The sequence below is a fragment of the Egretta garzetta genome, unplaced genomic scaffold (genome assembly GCF_000687185.1).
Source record: "Egretta garzetta isolate BGI_Z169 unplaced genomic scaffold, ASM68718v1 scaffold16, whole genome shotgun sequence".
Lineage (NCBI taxonomy): Eukaryota > Metazoa > Chordata > Aves > Pelecaniformes > Ardeidae > Egretta > Egretta garzetta.
In genome coordinates, this window is record NW_009260022.1 from 3,079,240 (window position 1) to 3,103,866 (window position 24,627).

Genomic DNA, 24,627 nt, shown 5'->3' on the forward strand with positions numbered 1-24,627 from the left:
ATTAAACAGTCATACCTAAACAACCTCCATAAAGACACTCAGATTGCATAAGTGGTCCCAGGTGACAATTTGACCAGTATTACCTTTACTGGAGATAACAGAGGGAGAAATTTAAAAAAAAAAAAAATTTACTTTCAGAATTTATAATAGGTTTGGCTCTGAAGTCTCTAACTTCTTTTCCTTCCCTTCCTCCTCCTGGTAGTTGTAAACTCAACCTCTTTGTGGTAATTCAGAAAATCAGTACATCAGTTTTATGGTCACTTTTTTCCAAGTGTCAGACAGCACCTTTTACTGAGCTATTTACAGTAGAGTAGACTCAACTTCATTTCTCATCACCTGGATGAAAGACCCCTAGTGCAACCACAAGGAAAATTTTGTGAAGTTTTTTCGCAAGTAGCTTTTCCCCATTGACAAGAAAACTTTTGTAATAATCATTTCAAAAGCGGTGCTCCCATGAAAAACAGAAAGATGGTTTGGTAAGTGCAAACCAGTTCGACTGATCTCAAACCTGCTTGAAAATACACTACTGGAGAGGAGTGAGTTCTCACTGAAGAGCCCAAAGAAAAGAGCATTACTAATAAGGCCAATGGTGACAGTCGGTCAAAGTGAGGCAGTAATGCTTCCTGAGTCTCTTCAATAACAGCATAGAGAAAAGAGCCACTTTGTGGGGGAAGAGATGCCTCTGATGTACATTTTTGTTAGCCACAACAGATGTGCTAGTAAAACAAGAGATTCTGATTTTAAAAAATATACTAAAGGTGTTTTTAAAATTTAAAGTGTATTTTCTTCAAAAGAGTTTTCTTTTTATGGCCAGTTGCAGTGTAATTATCTTTACCTAAGAACTAGGCATAATTCTAGGGCTCTATGCAGAAGCAGCAGAAGCATATTATGCTATGCAGAGCCAAATCTACCAGCATTCTGTGATGTGAGTGTAATCTCAAGGAATAAATTAGAGGAAAAAAAAAAACAACCAGATGTGGGAAAACACTGTGAAGCAGACTCAATATGCACAGGTTTGGGACTTTAGTGAAAGGTTTTGGTTGTCTTACTTGCCCCTTCTGCTCCTACCAGGTCTGCTTGCAAAAAGAGAAGGGCATGCTGTTGTTCTCTTCACCAATTACAGTCAAATCTCTATACAGCTACATCTTCTTCAGTACTACTCTGCATGGCCTTTAATCTGGTTGTCCCTGTCTCTCATGATTATACTGATACATTAATAAGGATTAGTAACAAATTGTAAACCAAACTAAAACTCAGGGAGTGAAGATTTCAGAAGTATAAGGAATAGGAATTTCAGCTACATAACCTGCGATTCATAAGTAACCAGAAAAGTAAAACTGTCTGCCTTGTTATTGCTGCAGGCCAGAATGTTCATCATTTAATTCACTGTGAATATCGTATTACTGTATTATTTTTAACAGGTTATAACTACACCAACATTTAAAGATGTGCTTAAAACCAACAATGACATAGAACATGCTGCTGTGGATTTGAGTGATTAATACATATTCTAGGCCACTTTAAACTTATGTTAACAGGGGCCTCAAGGACCACAAGGTGTTCAAGGAGAAAGAGGTTCACCAGGAGAAGGGCTTCCAGGAGCAAAGGTACAGCAGTCAAAGGGTTTTAAGACCAGAGCACCACCATTAAATGAGTACATGCCAAAACAAGTCCATAGTAGATATAGGAATCTGAGAAAGTAGCTTGTAAATTAATATTAAAATTTGGTATCAATTAACCCGATATATTTTCATAGAATTCAGTTGGTCTAAACACGACTTCTAGGCACAGCTAGCCTTTGGGGTCTGTAAAGTCGGTATTTAATTCACCTGATGCTTTCTTTATGGGATCTAAGCCTGGAAAGAATTCCAGCTACAATTTTAAAACAGCCTCAAGCATCTGACTTTAAACAAAATATTATAAAAGTGATTCCTAGATGAAAATTTTAGCTTTTTGTTGTTGCTTTTTTCTAAATCCTTATAGAGAGACATCTTTGCTGCCACTGAAGACAAGCTTCTGAGCTTTTTAAAATACCTCAGTCACTGGCTTATGCATTTTAGCAGAAGTCTGAATTGAGTTGGTGGGAAAAGAAAGCTGCTGTTACTAATTTTGAGATCCAGTGAAAGTAATGACAGTAGTAGTTGCACCTACATGGATAGACTCACTAGACCCACTGCTAGCTCCTTTTGCTGCCCACTGAAAACCAACTCCCAAGCTGAGTTGTCACTTTGACCTTTGATTACAATAACAAAGTGACACAGCTGGTACATGAGCTAAATAAATAACAAAATGGTTCACTCATTTTTATGCATGCACCAAGGCAATTTTGGTTGGGAAAACAATAAAAAGTTGTTTCGCAGATTCAGGTCCTAACTGTCCCTTTACTAAAAACCTTAGGATTATTGCTTAGCATGATACTGTAGTCAGCTAGGTTTAAATTTGACTGCTGCAAGCAACATAGTATCTTCAGACATCCAGTATATATTTTATGATGAATTATATAAATTATCTAACCTCATTGTTGATGGCTTGCATTTGCTTAAGCAGATCTCACGCATGAAAACAAACAAAAAAATTATTTGAAGAAAATGCATTTAGAAATCACTCCATTGCCACTGAAAAACCAATTCATGTGGGAAGAAACACTACAACTAGTAAGTAAAGCACAGCAACAATGCACAGTGGGAGCAAGTACAGAAGGATGCATAATCTAATCAAAACTATTGAGCAACTGAGATAGGCAGAATAAAATAATCAAAGTGGAATTCTGCCAGCGTTATTGGAACTCTTGATTCTATAAAAAATGTACTACTTTTTACTGCCAAGTCTGACCTGGAGCCAAGCATGTATCAACAAAGTCTATACATATTTCTAATCCTATTTATGGCTGCCAAGTATGTCAGCTCTCTGGTTCTAAAAACATTTTAAACAGGTGATTTGTTAATCTAAAGCAAAGTTTATAGTTGCTTTCTTCAGAACGTTTTTACTACAAACTCGCAGTTCAGTAACAAGGAAAATGAAGGCAGGTGTTCTAAAGCATCAGGAGAAAAGAATGTTATTTTAAACAGAAATCCACATAATGTATTTCAGTCAAAGTTAAAATGATGGAATCGGTTACTAGGGAGAGAAAAGACCTGTCTGGAGCATAACTTTATTGCCTTGGGTGATTCTGTGACAATTTACACAAGCTAAGGATCTGTCTCCACATGTTTTATTAACAGAAGTACAAGAAAGCACAATATTTCTGTCCTTATTACTAACCTGCATTTTCCCCAAGACCACTGTTTTGTAAATAAACATTTATAAAGACAATTACATTTACAAATAGACTTCTACAACAATACAGTTTGGCCTGGTCTTTATTCTGGCAAAATTCTTAGTGAGAGCCAGATCCTCATTGTCACGCTTAAATGAAATTACCCCATGAGACAAATAAGCAGAATTCAGCTTTCCGTTAGTCTCATTACTCAGCCCTGCTGACATTTAAATCAGATGTGGTTTTGCCATTGATTTGAGGGGAAGCAGGACAGGACCTTAAGCAATCAAGGTGGGCAGAAAGGTAGAAAGAAGCTTGTTTGGCTGTTTCATCAGCAATTTCAAACTGCAGAGCAAGCTCATTTAAAAAGATTACCTCTTTGGTATCCTGGAAAACAGATCCAGGAGCTACTTTCCGGTTCTTCTTGTTTTGGTTTTCATGATGACAGAGCAAACAGTGTCTCTGGTTACTTCAGAGAGAACAGCTGTGTGTTTCTACAGTTAACAACATATTATTTTTTCATGTAGGGAGACCGTGGTTTTGATGGACCAAAAGGCCCTCGTGGACTTCCAGGCATCAGCATAAAAGGTGAAAAGGTGAGCAGTAAATACACCAGGGGATTAGCAAAGTGCCAACAAATCTACAGAATACAGGGAATACTTACTACAAAAGGTGTAATGAGGCAAGGAACCCACAACAGGCCCTGGATAATAAGGTATTTTGTAGAGAGATTTATGCCAAATAAACTCTCCCAACCTATTTTAATGTTTCTTCACAGTAAAATAGGAAATGTTACAAAAAAGCATTTGATTCTGTGGGAAAATTGATAAAAGGGAAGAAGAGACTAGCAGTTGTTTGCAACTGAACCAGCAGGGAATAAATGCATATATGAAAGATAAAAGGTCAAATCCCCAGCTTCACTGACTTCAAGAGAGGTTAAGTCAACATGTACTACAGCACAGAGCTGTCTCAGATTGTTTCTGTGTCTTTACATAACTAAGCAGTTGTACTTTGTTTGCCAGGGTGAATTTGGTCCTCCTGGTTTACCTGGGCCAATTGGATTACCTGGAATTGGAATTCAGGGAGAGAAGGTGCAGTTTTCACTTCCCCCTCTCCCCACATGTAAATGTGTAGTAACAGAGAATATTTTATTTTTAATAATTACTTGACTAATTTTTTCAGGGAGTGGAGGGCCCAAAAGGACCACCCGGCTCTAGAGGGCTACCAGGACAGGGAGTACCTGGACCAAAGGTTAGGGAATTTTCTGAAGTAAAAGCTACTGTGCTGTTTTTACTGTTATCTTTCCTGATTAAGGAATGGTCTTCTCTATCCTTATGCTTGTTAAAGTGCTCAACACCAATCTAAGTATTGGCATAGCTGCAGGAAATTATTTTCTTTATTAATATTATGAAACTGTACAGCAGATCCTACTCCTCTGAAAATGCTTGATAAACCAATGCCATAGCTATGTATTTAGGTTTTGGCTTGGCTCACCACAGAACCTTTGAAGTACTAGATATTAGACAGTGAACTGCACTTTGTCCGATACGTTTCCATAGAAAGGGTTGTCTGCCTTGAACTTGCAGTTCAAGTGTAGGTGCAGTGGATCAATTCCAAAAAGTACTTGCACTTTTCACAGGAGAACACCAAAATTTCAGTATCATCTTTTGTCCTCACTGTACTGTTTCCATTCCAGAAAAATACATATATACCTTGCAGACTGGCTGCCTTCCTTGATACTTCTGGTGCCTGTTCTCTCACCTGACTTTGTGTATTTACTGTATCTAGCAGTTAAGAATGGTCCAAGGTATAATGAAGATTACCTTTGCTGAAGGAAAACCGTCAGAATAATTTAGCCTTGACGGATTCGCAAAATACAGAACTGTTAATGAAAGATGTCACCCTTGAAGTGTTTGGAATGGAGATTTAAAGTGATTTTCTGAAAGAAGTGACAGATAAAGTTCTGAATGACTGAAGGCTATTAAAGCATAGTATAAAGGAACTAGAGGTGTAAGTGGGTCAAGGGTCCATGCCAGGTATTTTGCAGCCTCAGAGATCACCTCTTACATTTTAAGTGATTGTGCAGGGATGCTTTACCACCGGTAAAAAGAAAGAGAAGGGTGAATTGTCTGTAGATGTCAGGTATGCTCCTGAAATATCAGCTACTTTGGCGGGAAACATTCACAGGGACATATAATTACACATTTACAGCATTAATCATTTCCACCAACAACTTCTTGGTGACAGCTCAAAACATGCTTCAGATTCTCAGTCTTTGTGACCAAGGATTTAACACATCATACTAAATACAGTATCACACTAATCTTTTTTTAAATATAAGCAACCAAGTATATGCTTTTATATTTTCCCATGATAACACTGTTAAAAAATAATTTCTATTTAAGGGTGAACAAGGCTTGCCAGGAGAGACTGGAGTGCCAGGAGAAAGAGGTATTGGAGAACCTGGTTCTAAGGTACATTTTTAATAGAGGAATTACTTTATTTATTTATTTATTCAGATTTGAAATTTGTGTTTTATGATTATCCTTTCTGTAGGCACTTAAAAATAGGTTTAGAAATGAAATTTAGGTTCTTGGTCTTTACAATTTTTAACTCCAGAAATGGGAACATCTAAAATACACCAGTTCTGTACAAAAGTAGTAAAACTTATTGTGACTGAAAGTTTCCATGTGCACAACCCATGCTCAAGTCAGTGTTGCATACAGCTCACCTATAGCTCTGTCCAGAAAACCATTCAGAGTATTAAACAGTTGCCAGAACTCAACATTCCCCAGCGTAAGCTAACCTATAGCCAGAACTGGTGAAAAAAAGAACTAAACAGTGGTTATTGTGCTGCTCCTTCCCTTTTCACACAGGATAGGATGTACAGAGCAGAAGCTACATCTTCACACCTTCATACGGGAAACAAGCTGTGCTACTAGACAGAGAGCACGCTTGGTTAGAGAAGAGGAAGCTGTAACCAGATTATCCCAGTGCTAAAGTGACCAAGATATTTAGCCAGTCCCTATGTCATTAACAGCCAAATAAACATAAAATATGAGAATAGACAAAAAAGCGCTTTTGTGATAGTGGAAAGGCACAAGGCTGTCCTGGTTTTGCTCTTGTTTGTTAGGGATTTGGGATGGGTTGGAAAAGGAAAGAAATTGATCAATTTCTTTAATTTCACAAAATATGGTAATGCTGAGTGAACCCATTTGACCCCAAATGATCCTATTCAATCTAAAACCAGGTCAGGCACTTTAACCTTACATAAATAGGCCAATGACAATTCCACTGCCATTAATAAATTTGCAGTGATATTCACCAGCAAGATGTCAATCATCATGTCACAGTCAGCTCTATCTGATATTTACTTCAAGTTCTGCCACTTAACAAAATGATGGAATTATTTTTTTAGGAATGATCTGGAGCATTAATACCTAATAATATTAATTGCACAGATAAAATACACAGTTCAAACGATCAGATGGTAGGACAGTTCCAGATACATGAGAGTCATCTTTATAAGAAAATGGCAAGATTTGGGTTCATATGCATAGGTTTGCTATAAATATATATACTGTTTAGTAAACTTTTAAAAATATATTTCCTTGATTCAGCAAAAAATAGTACCAAGTCTGCATTTAACAGAAGGACTTACTTTTTATTGATGTCAGGGTGACCCAGGCCCTTCAGGACTGGCAGGTCTGCCTGGTCTTCCAGGAGAAGATGGAGCCCCTGGACAAAAGGTTGGTTCATCTCTGTCTGCAGTCTACCTCCTTCCCTCCAAGCATTCCTACTGTTCTCCCTGTGCTGATACCCAAACCTAGAAGAGAGTGTTCATGGATGAGGGGAAAAATAGCACATTTTTCAATGAAAAAAATTCTCTTTCAGACTTACTTTTTAAAGGAAAACTTTTCTTTCTCTTTTTTTGAGGGGTAGGGGGTTGTCTTATTTTATTTACAGTTGTTGGCTTTTTTTAATCCACCAAATGCCCTACAACTCAGAAGAAAAACCACTAAAATGGCCACAGGCAACCTTCCATAGCATAGATCATGGTACTTTCCTAGAATCAGAAACCCCATATATTTAAAGATTATACACTCTGAGTGTTCAGCCATCAGTAAGGAAACATGCTGCTTCATGCACTCCACCCAGAGTTTTACAATGGTTGCTTCTGAATAAGGGAAGAAAATCCTGGGCCCACTGACATCGATGGGAGTTTTGCCATTGACCCTAAAAGGTCTATGACTTTAATGAGTTTATTCAAGTGAATACAGAGTTGATCCGCACCATGTCTATGCCAAACTCTGAAATGCTTTGATTTTTCTATTCCAGGGTGAACCAGGGTTACCTGGTCTTAGAGGTCCTGAAGGTGCTCCCGGCATTGGAATACAGGGGGAAAAGGTGGGAATTTCTTACTAAAGGCGACATTCAAAATTGTAATGTTCCAGGAATAGGTTTGTCAAAGCCTTCTCTTTTTTTGTGTATTATAAGTAACAAAAAAATATACTTCAAGTAATAGGTTAGAGTGCTTCTAAAAGTGGTTAACTGCAGAGTTTATTCCAGCCTCAGCCTGAAACAACCTTTTAAATAGCAAAGTTAATAAAAGACCACTAAGGACATCTTTTTAATAAATCTTTTTTGGAAATGACAGCACAACATTTCAGTATCTCACAATTTTCAGTACTTGTGGTAGTATCTGGTCCAAGTTCATAAAGAGCTAACTGGGAATGGTACTTCTCTTCATAGGAATAACTGGCTCGATCTTTTAGGTTCTGGCTCTTGTACTGGTCTTCTATACTGATTCACAGATGGAGAAGTAATCCCAGTTTCTCATATCAGTAACGGTATCCTGTAAAATAGACACTGAAAATTGCTGGAATAGTTGTCCAAGACACTGGACAAGACATACAGAGATTAAATGTCACAATAGAAGAGACATAAAGATACTAAGTATCACAACTGCAAGAAGCTGGAAAGGCTAAAAGACAGTATAGGAAGGAAAACCAAGGCCCCCACCTGTTTTCAGATTGCTTTTGTAGGGAATACATACAGCCTAATAATACGCTTCAATAGCAGTTATCCCTTTACAAACTTTACATTACCTATTCTTAGCTTTTTCTGCCTGGAATTGTAAGCTGATCAATGAGAAAGGGCATCATTGTCAATTGATGAGCCCTATTTGCCTTTGAATTAAAAGAAGTACCTTTGAGTGAGTTATCTTTTCCTGTTTCAATTATTTCTCTTTTAGTATCTTTTTCATGTAATTACTTAACTTGATTTTTCAGCTGCAAGGTTGCAATCTTTAAGATTCTTTTAGGTTCTTAATTTTTTCACAGTAATCACTGGTAAGTCAGTTAATTTAATTTCAGATGAAATCTATGTAGTTTTAACTGTACAAATCCAAAACTGGACAATAATGGAGCAGAATTAACTGACTTGCCAATGAAGGCAACAGGAACAGCTCACGTGCACCATCTATGACACAGAAAGTCACTATCTTTCACAGATTACACACAATTAATACACAATTAATTTCAGTTAACACATTGGTATTATTATTTGGTATGTGTGACATGTCTTCTCTATCTTTGTAGGGAGATCAAGGTCAGAGAGGAATACGTGGATTAACAGGACCAACAGGAGTGCCTGGACCCGCTGGAGCTAAAGTAGGTTTATTACCACGTTATGTGTGTAAAATAGTCCCCTCAAATCTGTGCTTTGTTCTAGATCTCAGAAACAACTTCTTAAAAAATAATTTGAAAAAAAAGTTCAGCTAAGGCTTCTCTTAGCAAGACACACCATGATCCCTATAAACATCTAGAATATTCTTTTTTAAAACTTTGCATTTACCATATTGTTTCCCTGTCAGTTTGGAAAAAGCTAAGGGACACTAATACTGGTGTTTTTATGCTGAAATACTTGGGAAGATAGTATGGTGTACGGCAAATACATGTGACATGACTTTATTTTCCCTTACACTGACTCATGGCTGATACTCTTTTATGGATTTGGAGTTTCTATTCAAATACTCAGCACTCACTGAAAGTGAGAGAAGGGCTACTCCTCCAGGTTTCTCCTCCGGTTTCTTATTAAGTCTTTGCTATTTATACACACAAGAGTGCGTATTTCCACATAAGAGGAAAAATTAAAAGGGATAAAAAAGTACACTGAAAGGACTATTTAAAAAATTCTACTCTAACAGAAAATTTCAGCATACCTAGACAGCTGGGCAGGAAGCCTTGAGTACTGGATGTGCTGGACCCAGTCTTAAATACACTAGGAAAGGGACTTCTAATAACATATATATGTTCAGTGACTGAGAAGAATCTCATTTCCATTGCAAAATCAGAACTATGCTTGTTATCAGTTCTTCAGATAGTTAAATTTCACTCCACATAGAACAGAATATTAGAAATTCTAATAGAATTTCACTGGACTATTACAAATTGTTGCATAAATGTTTTCTCTGAGATGCTCATGCTCACTTTCAGAAAAATCCATTGTTTTTGCTCTCCTTCCTTCACTGCAGGGAGAGCCTGGTGCACCAGGACGGCTTGGAATGCCAGGCCCTCCTGGAAGAGCTGTGCCTGGACCAAAGGTAACATCCACACTCCAGCTCCTAGTGCTTATAAACACAGGGGGGAAACTTTGAAGTACACCATGCTATTATTCGTGTAAATAATCTCAGCCTTATGAGGTCAACTAAAACTTATTCTTTCCTATGAACAGAGTTACAGATTGTGTCCAGTCCAGTTACCACCATGCGCTGCTATTAGCTGTATGCCAGCTTGACATGTGGTCTACCTTTGTTCATTTCTTTGTTTTGGATAACCTTGGATATCAAAATACTTTTCTTTCTTCTGCTTTTGGTGTTTAATGCTTGCAATGGCAATAAATAAAATTAGCTATTACATTTGATATATATAAATCTGTGTAACAGAAATCCAAATACAGAGTCTGTGATTGGTGTTTAATAAAATACATAACTAGAGTATATATTTTCTTCATTGCAGGGTGACATTGGGTTACCTGGTCTTGCTGGACCAATTGGAGAACCAGGTTTTGGGCTTCCTGGGGCAAAGGTAGCTCCTAAATTGGTAAACTAATTTCTGATAGATCTGTACAATAAAGCAGGATGTCAGTGAAGCAACAGCAAATCACCTAGGATGGCCAAGTGTCCCACAGTTCTTAATGTGTATGTCGTACAACACTGGCAGAATATAAGGATTTGCAGAGCCAGAAAACCACGGATGGTCAATCTTCCAGGCTCAATGAACCATCTGCTTTCATATGGCAGAGAACCAGGAGGAAAATGACTGTTTTTAATTGATTAGGAGTGAATACAGAGAGAAAAACCTTTTAGAGTCTCTTTTTTAAAAATTATTTTTGCATGGACCTTTGCTTGCACTATTATGCATGCCGATATTTGGGTAGCTACAGGGACAAACACAATTTTGATCATCCATCCAGTTGTAACTCTGAGCAACTTGTTGCACCATCCAGTATGGCTGGGAGGGTTAACGTCCTCTTAGTTTCCCTGGTAAATCTCCTCCTGAGATACTCCAGCTATCTGGATCCATGAAAGGAATTTAATTGTACATCTCCAATAGGAAGCTCCTGTTATACTCAACAGCTTTAATAAGGTTCTACAGCATTATAGGAAAATACAGTTCTGGAACAACAAAACCAGACAGGAACCTTGTAATAGAAAACAATATTTTTAAATTGGCCACACAAACCACTGTTGTCCCCTGCCCTACATCCTTTGTCTCACCACACAAACATACAGCATGTGCAGAAACTACACAGAGTTTCCCCAATGCTCTGCAGCAGTTTCTCTATCTTCAATTATAAGAATTAGGTAAAGTAGCTACTGAGTAATTCAGTTCCCATGCTAGCCTTTGGCTGTCTGTCAATTTGGGCTCATTCCTGCAAAGCTGGAATAACAGTCATCATGATAAATATATGGGAAATGCGACTGATGTCATTCCTTCTTATATGTAGGCCACAAATGACAACAGACAGAGCTCTTGGAAAAGATTCAAATTAGTGACTTAGAAGTGAGAAGTCCTGTAAATCCTCAGCACTATTAAACATCCCATTTTTAGTCCAGGATTAATAACCTACAATAATCATTCACATAGTAAAATGCATTAGCAAATAGACAGACAGATAAAATCAACTTACAGTATATTTGCCAAAGAAATTTCACTTTAATGGAAAATTTCCTGCTAGCAATTGTACTGGCATTTACCTCAGCTGTTTTTCTTGCCTTCGTCAGGGTGACCGAGGTCTTCCAGGACCCCCTGGGCCCTTTGGGCCAAAAGGAGATGGTTATCCTGGCCCACCTGTAAGTTTATAGACAATTTTTTTTATGTCAATAGGGAACAAATAGGTGCTACACCAAAGTGATTAGCCTCCATGGCTGACATGCTAGGAAAGATTTTCTGGTCTAAAAGCCTAAAAAGGCTCCTCAACTCTGGAAATGCATTTCAGCACAGAAGGAAAAAGAAATCTCCCTCTGAAATAGTCTGAGACCTTCCATGTCCCCCACTCCTCCTGATTACACAATGTAACGTATTCCAATTGGGGCTTTTTTTTTTTTCTATAGTATCACAGATGTTTCATCAGTTCCCTCAGTATCTTGATGTAGGATACTGTCTTCTGCCCAACCATACAAAATTTATTTCCAAACAGGAGAATATAGTCCAGCTAAGCAGCTGTGCCCATATACATGAGTATGGACTCAGGGCAACACTGTCTTCCAGAACTGCTAAAAAAGCAACTACTGTCCAAAGAGCCAGAAGAGCCACCCGTCCTCAGTTCTGTGCACCAGGTTGTTGAACGTGTGGCAAAGAATTGGTTGATCTACTTTACAGCCCTTTACTGGTAGATATGACCAATCCCTGCAAAAAGGATACAAAGCAAAAGGCTCCTTCCTCTCCCTTCCTTGCATATGTATGCAGCACTGGCCTCACGTATCTAGTCTGTTCAACAGTGTGCTCCACCAGCCCTGGCAGTTACCTGCCTGTGCACTGAGAAAGTCCCAGGAAGATTGCTGGCTAGAGTCAGGGAGTTTGGTGATACACTAGCATTTATCTGTGCTAAAGAAAAGAGTAAAAGTGTATGCAACTGCCACATTGAGGAATAAAAATTAATGACTGTCAAAATGGAAATTAATTGGAATTCGATTCATAATACTTCCTGATATTTTTGTGCAATCTGATGCAGGACTGCTTTTGCACCTGCCTCTTTGGTCTTCAAACACATGCAAGCCTCCTGCATGACATGTAACACATGCAACTGCCACTGACACCACTTCTGGCTTATCAGAGTAGAATTTAACCAACGGCAGACCAGTGATCCCACTAAGAGACAATATATTCAAGATACTACCATATTAATGTTAACAAAAGCATGTAGTCAATATAGCCATAAATTAAATTAATATTCTGTCTGCGCATATAATTTCAGGGCTTGCCAGGCCTTCCTGGGATTCCTGGTGAACAAGGCCCAGATGGAGTTGGACTACCAGGACCTAAGGTACAGACCTTAACTTCTAGAAAAGTAAATGCATGTGTGTACTCTACTTCATGGAGATATAATTCCTACCCATAGGTCACAGTCAGAATACCTTTTTAATCCAACATTAACTTACTTGTCAGTATATAAAAGGTAGATCCCATAGAAGATCTTCAAGCTTCACTTCAGAATTCATCCTGATGCTGACTGCAGGATTGCTGGAATTATACAGGCAATTGAAGGATTGACTACAGCTATTTAAATATGCTTAATGTCTCTTAAAAGGACACACATCTTTTTTCCACTCACCTCAAACCCATAGCTGTCTGAAGGCACTGATCAGAAAAAAGCTTGAACGGTGCCAATGTGAACACAGAGTCTGAGTCAACTGACAGGCAGCAAGCAAAACCATTTTTTTTTTGGTTTGGGGAAACGAGTTCATTTTATATGGGAATTGTAATTGCTGTGTAACTATTGCATAACTGACTGTACATGTCTTGAATATGTTTAGACCACTAGCCACTGTTTATCCCGAATAACTATCTTGTCCTGCCTGCAGCATTCATGGATTAGCATTGTTTAGACTTGCACTGTGCTGTTCAGTAATTTTCCTGTCTTTGTCCCATTTGAGTACAACAGATGCTGGGAATTCTAGAGATAAATTAAATTTCGGTATTCACTACTTATTTTTTAAAGTATCAACTTTCAGGGTGATCCCGGTAGTAGAGGACCAGTTGGTCTTCCAGGTCCCCCAGGAGAAGGCCTGCCAGGACCAAAAGTAAGCCATTTAAACAGTTATGTCTCCCATTGTCTATTTACTAAAAAAGAAAAAAAAAAGTATAGTACAAAAATGTGTGATCATGCATACACATCTACATGTTTTCTGTCTTCACTCTTCACTAGAAACAACTAATCCAACAAATAAGATAACTAAGGAATACAGTGTCTACTTTGTAGAAAATCAAAAGTGTTTCTGGTAACCAGCCATAAACCATGGCCTTCCTCCTGTTGCATATGATAAATCAGAAAGTGATAATCTTTCAGTGATGATCAGTGACAAAACATTTAGCTACTGCAGACATTAGCTGCAACTGAGTAGCAAAAATTTCTTCAGACCTAGCATTGGTCAGAATTAATGGCCTGGCAAGCACTTTTCATGTCTTGCCTATACTACTGTTACAGCTACAGGCATACCGTTGAGTTCTTCTAGAATTAATTCCTCTTTTTTTTACTGTATAAGGTAAATAAATAATCATCTGATGATCAATACGATGACCAATCTCTGCAAAAAGAATTATTTGTGTAATTATAATATACACTATGACAAAGGCCTGGAAATAATTGTAACTATAAAAAGCAATTTTCACTATGAAACCTCCCAAACTGGAAATTCTTATGCTCCTACAGCTCAGCTTTAGAAGTCTATTAATACAAATGTACTGTTTTAGAATGAACTGAAGAAGATCAAATGCAAAGATTTTGCAACATAATAATGTATTACCTGCACAATGTGGCTTATTGGTCCCAGTGATTCAGTCACATTGTCATGAAGGCTAGGTCCAGAGCTAAGCAGTGGTGAAGCACTTCCCCAGCCAGTGCTAGTCCCAGGGACTGGCATGTGCACAGGATCCTTACAAATGAGGAAATTGAGAATTTCATGCAGGGATACTGGAATAGCAATATAGGTATAAAATTAGTATTGTACTATGTGGGTTTTGATTACTTGCTATGAATAACATACAGAACTGAAATATTTTCTCTAGAGTTCTTTTAAAAGCTATCTTATAGATTAGCAATGAGTGTTTATTTGCAATGCCACATTAGTATGTATGTCTGTAGGTCTTATTGTGTAAGCTTAATGGTGATGAAAGGTAATGCAACAATAACAATCCTCTCTTAAATCTTGATTCAGTCCCCAATGTCCCAACAATACAATCCATCCTTCAATGCAATGTATATCTCTATCAGCAAGGTGATTCATATTCAATGAGCATTAAGCCCTGAGTGACTCTTTGAAGTATAAACTGGATTTTAATAATCTGATAAAGGATAAAAAGAGTCTTTGTCAGCTAGAGCAACCTTATCCTCACTACTTATAAAAAGACATCAGTTTGACAGAGGATGGACAGGTAGTTACATGGTAGTATAACAATTTGTTGTGTATTTTTATTATGAATGTTGTACTTAATGTATGCAGGGTTTCTCTCTAGGGAACCATAGGACGCCCAGGGCCACCTGGCTCTCTGGGACCTCCTGGTGAAGGTATTCAAGGAATTAAGGTAAAAAGACTCAGTGTCTTCAATATTTAACCTGTGTTGAGTGGTCATCCTGATCGTCACAGTGTTAAGGAGATTTCACATTGTTTCTTATAAGAGGAGAACTTCAGGCTAGAAAATGAGGATAACATTAGCAGCTACAAGTATGTTCTGTCTCTACTGCTGCAAAAAACAAGCCTATGGGTGTGTGTACTGGGGGAAGAGGAAGCAGGGGCATCTTTTATCAGTGAAAGATAGCCTTACAAAATTAAAAATACCATTCCCTCTTCCCCAACTCTCATGTCCATGGATACAGTCTGAAGTAGTTAATGAACTACCACCTATGGTAGAGAAAGAGTCTCCATCCTGAATCTATGAGGAATATTAATTTTTCCCTGTAATATGCACTTTTACCCAAAGCATAGATCAGGTGAGAAGATTCAAAAGACAGAAATAAGAAAGGGGGAATGAGAAGGAATAAAATGGGATGGAAAGAGGGAACAGGAGAATAAGAACCAATAAAGATCATGCAATTTTTCAATATTATATATCTTTAGAGTACACATACTGATGAAGTATTTAAGAAATATAAGCTGGCTAATACATTGTCTCAAGTGCCTCAAGACACTCATTAAAATGCAGTTTGAAACACTTCCTCATTGAACATTTAAAATTAATGCATGATGAATGATTACAAAGGGTTAATATCGTTACCTGGATTATCACTAGGGGGAACAAGGAATACAAGGAATGCCAGGACCACGAGGCCCCCCTGGAGAAGGGCTTTTAGGACAGAAGGTATGACATCTAAGTCAGAGATAATGTCCTAGACCGAAGCTAACATACTGAAAATGCTCATTACAATCAGCTCTCACTGAAGGACTGTGAATTCTGTGGAAAGGGAATGGGGATTTGGGAAAACCCCAGTCATTCACATGATCATTTTAATATTTTATAGCAGCATCTCTTTCAGTGTTGCTTATTTTAATATTGTATGAAGCTTATCTTCTACTGCAATTACAAGAAATACAGATATTAGATTTAATATCACTGCCTTTCTTTAACCCATCCACTATGCAAAATTTGGGGACCACATCAGTGTTAAGAAAAAGAGAAATGTGGGTTGGAATCAGTTTTTGGATGTGATCACATCAGCTCAGAAAGGCTGTACAAAGTCCCCTAGACTACTAAAAATCAAACCAGGAGGCAGTAATTCATCTCTTTGCTATTTCAAACACCTTTTCTGGGCCAAAAGGTTTCTCAAAGTGATATGCCTGTTATTCATTCCAACTACATCCTTGCCTTTCTTCTCAATTTCCCTACTGTTATCTTATTTTTCTCAGACACAGATAATAATGTCCATCATGCAACCCCTCTGTCTGCATGTACTTGTTTGAGATGGTTCATTGTTCAAACTGCTTCAGCTATTTGTTCCCATAAAAATGCTTAGCCAATATTACAAGTTGTTCACAAAATTCACAAATACCAATTGATTTAAACGATCTCTAACAAAGATTTCTAACTCATGTCAGAAGCTGAAGGTGAATTCAACAAAGGCAGCTAGAGAGAAATGAGAAAAGTGTAATAAAAACTGACATATGCTTTCTGTCTGCTTACCAACATGGTTTTAAAGGGAGATCGAGGAGCTACAGGTGAAAAGGGGAAAAAAGGAGAAAAAGGTGATGTGGGTGACCCTGGTTTATCTGGAGTACCTGTGAGTAACTCAGATTTACCATGTCTGTTTTCTTAAACTGCTTAAAAATAAAGCTGGGTTGTGTGTTCTTCTCGCTATTTAACTACATATAATCTGAAATACTTAAGAAACTGAAACTATGAAAACCTTTAGAAACATGAAGAAGACATTTCCATGCTGAATGCCCCACTTTCCACAAATGTGGTTTCTTTCTTAAGGTAGCAAAAGACAATTGCCATGTTTTAAGACAAAACTATGCAATTCTGTTCTACGGCTACCAAGTAACTGTAGCTCAGACTTTCCCTCAAAGCTGATCAACAGATGAAGGGAGGCAAATGGTAACTTCTGCTGATTGGCAGGTCCCCAAAAGCTGGAAAGCAAAATGTGGTGCCCTTCTATTCTGACATTTGCATACTATTAAGTAGGGATACATAAACACCACTGCCATTCTTGCCCTGACACTAGCCCCATTAGACTCACATATGATGAAGCAGAATTCTGATCATTGCAGGGTGTCGGGCAGGAATACAGTCTCTTGAGAAAGGAAACAAACACAGTGTGGTAGACAGGAAAGCTTTGCAGAGATTACCCCTTTCTAATGTCAACTGACAATCAGTGATCCAGTGGGAGACTTGAGGTCATACAATTCCCATAAAAACCTCACTACCTTAGGAGGTTGTAGATACTGCATGCAGAAGGTAATATCACAAGAACACTACTTTTTCTAGCCAAAGTTCTTATTGGCCAAATAGTATTCTAATAAGGGTATTGATGAAGTCAGATTCTGAATTACAATGTTAATAACTAATTGCAGTAGCTTAATTAACAATCACTGTTACAGGGCAAAACTGGACCAAAGGGAGAGCAAGGTCTAACAGTAAGCAAATTTTGTTATTTAAATCCCATTATGGTAAGATATAAACAGTACAAGATACTATCAGATTAAATGTATCCTGTGTTAATTATTTTGGAAAGAGCTTTCTGACTAGAAGTGGTCTCAGTAATAATATAGAAAGAAACCATGCAAAGGTTTCTGACTTTTTCTCATCTACTTTATGCTGAAATGGAATTTAAAGTTCCTGGTGATTTTAGGTATTTTTCTGCTAATGTTTTTTTACAGCTAGTGTTAGATGACCGAGGTGTGTACCTGCTGCAGGGAAGTTTTCTTAAAAGTATTTAGGAGTCTAAAGAGCAAAGATCTTCAAACCTGTCATGGTCTATTACGCTATAAACTTAATTATATTTCTTCTAAGCCTGAACTGCACTAGACCCAAATTCAGTAAAGCATGTATGTCAGTGAGTATATAAATACTACTGAGGTTTTTGATGGAAGCTGAGCAGCAGTAGCAAAAGGCTGACTCAATGCCAAATGAGTCCTGTCATGCACTTCAAAAAATGTAATAAACTATTGCTCTAATAATGAGAAACACTTTGTTTGCATGTCATAGAAGCTATCACTTCTCTGAACAGACAGCTCTGAAGGCAGCAGCTGTTTTTTTGCTGCTGAAAGCTGGGTAATACAGTGGGCCAGGTACACTAGGGTTCAGAAATCCCAATTCCATTCTTGTTGGTGCTCTCTGTGATATGCCAGCTCACCACAAGCAATAAGCTTCCTGAAACTGGGTCTATTTCTCCAATCTCAACAAGTTTAAAAGGGATATCCACATTATTCAGATGCTAAAATACGGATGTGTTATGACTTTAAGTTTTAATGAGAACCAAATCATCACAAAACATTTATTACAATAACAGCAGTTAATTGTTTTAGATAGTGTTGTCAAGTTAATGATTCTTAGATACCATATAAAATAGTTCATTGTAAAATGTGGGACTCATTCCAAGCTTAGAAGGCCAGGTTTGAAAGTTAAACGGTAAGATTTTTTGTAAGTCTCTGTAGGATGCAGATATTATTATAAACAAAATCTTTGGTAGTGTCAATATTATACCTTTTTTCAAAGAGGCAAACTGTAAAATCTTTTTATATTTATTTTTCTCCTGTCCAGAAAGAAGATATAATTAAATTAATTAAAGAGATATGTGGTAAGTACTCAGGAAATCTTTAACTTCCATTTCTATTTTTTCTTCATTACATTTACATTCTTCTCTTTTCCAAAAGGATACCAAGTCCAGTCACTATGATCTGGTTTTGTTTTTATTTTTCCTTTGCAGGTTGTGGCATTAAATGTAAGGAAATTCCTATGGAGCTTGTATTTGTGATTGACAGCTCTGAGAGTGTGGGACCAGAAAATTTTGAGATTATCAAAGACTTTGTAACTGCTTTAGTAGACAGAGTAACTGTAGGCAGAAATGCTACCAGAATTGGCCTTGTGCTATACAGTTTAGAAGTTCGGCTAGAATTTGGTCTCAACAAATATACAACTCAACAGGATATTAAGCAAGCAATTAGAAAAATGCAATACATGGGAGAAGGCACTTACACAGGAACTGCTATCCGTAAAGCAACCCAGGAAGGATTTTTTGGTGCTCGAGCAGGAGTGCGGAAAGTAGCTATTGTGCTAACAGATGGCCAAGCAGACAAGAGAGAAGCTGTAAAACTAGATATTGTCGTTCGAGAGGCTCATGCAGCAAACATCGAAATGTATGCAATAGGAATTGTAAATACTTCAGATCCAACACAGGTTGAGTTTGTGCGTGAACTAAATCTGATTGCTTCAGATCCAGACAGAGAACACATGTATCTCATTGATGACTTTAATACCCTCCCAGGTGCGTTCATTGCAGTTTTATTCTGTGTTGTATCTGATGCTTCTCGGGGTGTAGAGAGCATGATCTTTGTGGATATTTTATGTTTTAGTGCTGATTGGGATTAGCTATGATGTGCAAAGTAATAGGAACCTAGAGATGCAGATTCCCTTCTTTTGAGGAGTCGCGTTATAGGTCAATGATTTATCACACCAATGCAGGATGTCACCTACAGTGTAGGAAAACAGCTGCTTAAACTAGCTTTCTAAGCTGAGTACATGCTCACGCACTGTAAATCTGCTGGACTGGAAACCAGAATCAAACCCACTGGGGTAAATTCTACTTATTCACTTCCATTGGGAAATTACCCATTTTCATTGGGTTATTTACATGAGCAAGGTAAGCAGTTATTTTCCCACTACCAACTAGTACTTGTTACTAAGCTCAGATGAACACCTTTAGATGAGTCCGTAGTATTTCGTACCATGTAGAGGACTTACGGGCTGGCAGATCTGTGACAAATAAAAGCCATAGTCCAGAGAGCCTGGAATAATCTTCTTAGATGCATATAAATAATAAATAATAAATAAATCCAAAGGAGTACTGGATTACATGTGCATTATTTACGTATATAAATAATCCATATTCAAAAAATACATTGAATTTCTCAGTATGATTTTTTTTACTTTTTTTTAAACAGCTCTGGAGTCAAAATTAGTCAACCAATTTTGTGAAGATGAACATGGTACCTTAATATACAACCGTAATGGAAATGGTGCAAGCATAAGTGGACCATCTTTCCATTCAGTATCTTCAAGTTCTTTACATTACGTACTTCAGAACAACAATGTTAATAGACAATCACTTTCAGCACAGACACCTGGAGTATCTACAGTAGAAAGTCCTCCGAGTCTTGGCGCTCTTCCTCAACCATTAGCTACGGTATGAAAATTCAGCAGGCTTTAATGAGCAAAAGGTTTATATATGTCTATATCCTTCTCTGTTGCCTGATGTAACATGTAAGTTCCCCCCTACTTTTCCACAGAACAGGTACTGTAATAGCTCCTTTAACTTGGTATGCTTGGAGCTGGTTGTTCCAAGTAAGAGTTCTGATGTTGCATGCAGGCAGTTATCTAATGGCTATAATTTATTCCTGATACTGTTACAAGGATTATTATTCCTGTGCTTAATACAGTAATATTTGTGCTACAGTGTGAAACATAACATTATTAAAATGCAATGACACTGTAATAATTAAGTCTAAGAATAGTAATTAAACTCAATTGTATTCTATATTTTTAAGTTTATAAATAGAATGCTGTAAAGGTCAACTAAAAAAAAAAAAAATATCCCAGGTTTAGTATTGACAACCCTCCTGGTGAATCAACCAGGTGAGGTTAAAATCCTGATTCTTAACACTGAAGTAATGGTAAATGACAAAGGGAAAACATTAGAAAACCTCTGAGTGTTGAAGGGCTTGTTCATTTTGAGAGACTTCACAATATCTGAAAAGCAAAGGAAATGAAATGCTTATTTCAGACCAAAGTACCTCCCACGGTAGTCTATGAAGCCTATGAAGAGGAACAAGAGGAGGAGGAACAATTATCCTTGCTGACAGTGGACACTAGAGGTATTTTTATCATCATTTCTTCATCTTCTTTTTTGGCTGATCAAAAATCAATGTGTCATTCTGTTTCTTTTCACCTGCAGCTGTGGTACCATTATTGCCATCTAAACCATCATCATCAGATAAAGTGATGACATCATCTCTTTCAACTGCAGGGCTCACACCAAGACCAGGTTATAAATTGTAACTAGTTTTTTATTTTGTTCCCTCTTATGCTGATACTAACTTTTCATAAGGCTTTAAATCAAAGTAATTTTGTTCCAGACTGAAGATTTTGTGAGCACGTACCGTGGAAGAGAATCCATTTCAGGATTTTATAACAGATCTAGTTGCAGTTCTTGTCCAGCCTGTTCACCAGTTCTTGTCTTCCCAAATTCCAAATCCCACTGCTCCACTTACAGCAGAAGCAAGGTCAGCTATAACCTGAGACAGAGCTCATAAATGGCATCAAAAGAGAACGTAGTGCTAGCTGAGATGGGCCAGTGAGCAGGCATTTCGTCACCCAAGGGGCAGTCTACGGAGTTGGGACGCTTCATTGAAGACAGAGAAGATAATAATTTCAGAACTGGATAGAAAAAGTAGATTTCTCCTTCAGAGGAGAAATAGGAAAAAACAATGTTTAGTCATTTGAAGGGAAGTATAGTAATTAGCTGATTCCTCAAAGGATTGATTCTTTTCATATGAAATGTGCAGATGTATTCTGTTCATCATTTGGGGGATTCACACTTTTGAGTTCCAGTAATATTGTATTATGATGGGAGCAACAGAAGAGAGCAATAGAAACATGTTCCCATGCTTCCTGGGAACATGGGCATGACTATTACTCTGTCTCTGGCAATAACGTTTCTTTTTATAAAGTGTCAAGGTACCAGCTGCCAAAGACACAAAATTGATGCCACAACATTAAACTTGAAGGAAAAGTATTTTCTATCTCATGGTATTATTAAAGTGAGTGAGACTAGATTAGTCTGTCACAGTCTTCTAATGCGTATCTGTAGGAATCATTAGACCAACAAGCGTTGGTACATAATTACTGCCAGCATATTAGGTAAGTAGCACAAACATCTTAAAAAATAAAGACTAAAGTTTTATATTCTTCTCACTATTCTAATGCCTCTTCCTCCCCACCACAAAGAGAACTTACGTACTGAAGCAATGTACTGCCGAAGGATGATGGTCATGCTTGTGGTTAGAAAACAGCAGGTGCAACCAGCTTACAGCTCTTCGGCTTACAATTTTGGGTTGCTCACAAGACTGATTGCCGATAAGTAAATTTCAAAATTATCAGATTCATATTGTTTCCTCTTCTTGTATATGGAGCCATAATACCATTATTTCTGGACTTACTAGAACCATGCCAGTAAAGGAACAGTTTACTTGACCTACTAAGATGCACTTTTAACTTGCCTTCAATGCTAGTATCTTTAGAAGAGCATCTTGAACAGCTGTGTAACATTAGCAGAAAAAATAAAATCAGAGTTTAAAAGTTAAAATCTATGCAATGCAATTGACTTCTATGAACTTAATTGTTTCTATCCCTTGTTTTCTTTATTTTAGAAAGTATCCTGGACCTCCGGTGCAAGTTAAGGCTGGATCAAGGGCCATGCCGTGTTTATATCATAAAATGGTATTATGATAAACAAGCCAATGCTTGTGCTCAGTTTTGGTATGGTGGCTGCGATGGAAACGCAAACCGCTTTGAGAGTGAAGAGGAATGTAGAGAGGCTTGTGTATTTTTTTCTGGAGGTAGGAATTTATCTCTACATTAATAAAGAGCAAGTTGAAGCTATTGATTATTTGGGTTTGTTATCAAGTATCCAGCATGGTATGTAAAACCGAACCCACTAAGTTAAAGAATGTTAACATTATGAAGTCATATGCTCACTAATTAAAAAAATGCCTACCTATGCAAGCTCATCTTAATCCTTTTTGCATATACTGTATGATGTAGTCCTTATGTAACAAAACAGGAATTTTTCAGCAGTATCAAGAGTACAAAATTTCATTTTTACTAAGGTACAGTTACAACCAGTATTGCATTTGCCATAGTTATTGCCCTTCCTCCAACTAGATATTCAGATACTACCACTGTACAATCACTAACTATACCTCATTTTAAATTATATATATGGCTTTGGAGAGCAATCTATCTTTGGTCATTAAAGTTATATAATTTCTTTTCTCTCTGTTACAGAAATCTGATATTTGGCATGGATTCTGCAATGAAGACTTCCACTTTTTTTAAGTGAAAAGTGTTCCCACAAATCCTATCTTAGTCCTTCAAACATAAAATATCAATTCCAAATTATATGCAGAGTACTACTCAGTACAGATAAATAGAGCAAATTCATCAACTTGTGGCCCATGTGCCCTCTGGGTCACAAGACAGGGAGGTGCCTCAGCTATCCACCTTTTCCAACCACATCAGAGTTACATTTAGTCCTTTCTTCTGTAAACTTTCCTCAATTTCCATTAGCTAGCAAGACACATGGCAAATGCTGTTAAAACACATCCACAGATTTATACAAGTGACTATAGCAATAGCTGGCATCACTAAATTAGGTTAGTTCAGGTCTAAAGTCATCCTTGATATGTTTCTCTTTTGAAAGCTAAGTCTAATTTTTAAATGCATTTTAGTATTTTCATCTCCTAAAAAACTTTCTAACTTTATGTTCAAAACATCAAGACAGCATAAAGTTTATTCTTTATTGCCCATCACTGCCATATTGCTTTTTACATTTATGTCTTCCTTTATATGATGTATTTCCTATTATCTGACTTGTATACTTAAAGCTTGTTTCTAATAAAACATTTCTGGTTTTACTGCCAGGACAGAGAATGGATAGTGGTACCTTTACAGGACTAAAAACCTCACAGCTAAATTACAGTTACTGCGTAATGTGCTCCTGATGATGTAACTGGATTTCTGCCACAGCCCTTAACAAGATGGAACACCTCAGATTAGGCACTCCTGCGTATGAAACCCAATGATCATTTTTGGTTGGGTTTGTGGGCGCTTTTTTCCCCCTGGAAAAACGGTAAGTTTAGCATATAAACCAAAAAAAAAAAAAAAAAAAAAAAAAAATCCGGACCGAGCCGAAGACGAAAGATGATTCTGCCGATGCCTGTGGAAGGAAAAAAAGAAAGAAACCGGGCTCCTCACCGGTTCAGGGAGCAGCTCCAGGGAAAGAACTGTCACAGGGCAAGTTTTCTTCCCGTGATTCGTACTTTTTTATTTTTTTTTATTTGAAAGTGGTAGGATACTGCAATTCAGCGAGGTACAATTTTTAAATTATTCCAAACTAAAAATACTATGACACATCCCATTTAGTTAAAAAAAAAAAAGAAAAAACCACAACAAACCCCTTTAAGCTGTAATTTACCGAGTAAGCGAGGTTTTCACAGGTTTTAAAGTTTACCGACTGTTTGGTTTAACGGTCGTCCACGGCAATACAAATGTCACCTTGCGGCAGCCAAAACTTAAAAGATGCGAGGAAGAGCTGCAACGACTACGCGTTCCAGCGACGCAGAGCGCTCCGCTCTCCGTGACGAAGCGCTCACGAAC

General features: G+C 37.5%; 1 protein-coding gene across 1 annotated transcript in view; it reads left to right on the forward strand.

The window, feature by feature from the left end:
* LOC104128001 (collagen alpha-1(XXVIII) chain) overlaps positions 1 to 22,831 on the forward strand; it is a 34,140-nt gene extending 11,309 nt beyond the window's left edge. Inside the window, exons 13-35 of the mRNA XM_035896171.1 lie at positions 1,539 to 1,607; positions 3,784 to 3,852; positions 4,279 to 4,347; positions 4,439 to 4,507; positions 5,662 to 5,730; positions 6,934 to 7,005; positions 7,595 to 7,663; positions 8,857 to 8,928; positions 9,792 to 9,860; positions 10,276 to 10,344; positions 11,544 to 11,612; positions 12,737 to 12,805; positions 13,494 to 13,562; positions 14,995 to 15,063; positions 15,769 to 15,837; positions 16,673 to 16,753; positions 17,574 to 17,609; positions 18,736 to 18,772; positions 18,902 to 19,459; positions 20,136 to 20,377; positions 20,975 to 21,065; positions 21,146 to 21,235; positions 22,620 to 22,831. Of these exons, the coding sequence (XP_035752064.1) occupies positions 1,539 to 1,607; positions 3,784 to 3,852; positions 4,279 to 4,347; positions 4,439 to 4,507; positions 5,662 to 5,730; positions 6,934 to 7,005; positions 7,595 to 7,663; positions 8,857 to 8,928; positions 9,792 to 9,860; positions 10,276 to 10,344; positions 11,544 to 11,612; positions 12,737 to 12,805; positions 13,494 to 13,562; positions 14,995 to 15,063; positions 15,769 to 15,837; positions 16,673 to 16,753; positions 17,574 to 17,609; positions 18,736 to 18,772; positions 18,902 to 19,459; positions 20,136 to 20,377; positions 20,975 to 21,065; positions 21,146 to 21,235; positions 22,620 to 22,831 (2,388 nt within the window). The remainder of the gene's footprint in view (positions 1 to 1,538; positions 1,608 to 3,783; positions 3,853 to 4,278; positions 4,348 to 4,438; positions 4,508 to 5,661; positions 5,731 to 6,933; positions 7,006 to 7,594; positions 7,664 to 8,856; positions 8,929 to 9,791; positions 9,861 to 10,275; positions 10,345 to 11,543; positions 11,613 to 12,736; positions 12,806 to 13,493; positions 13,563 to 14,994; positions 15,064 to 15,768; positions 15,838 to 16,672; positions 16,754 to 17,573; positions 17,610 to 18,735; positions 18,773 to 18,901; positions 19,460 to 20,135; positions 20,378 to 20,974; positions 21,066 to 21,145; positions 21,236 to 22,619) is intronic.
* Positions 22,832 to 24,627: the final 1,796 nt, after the last annotated feature.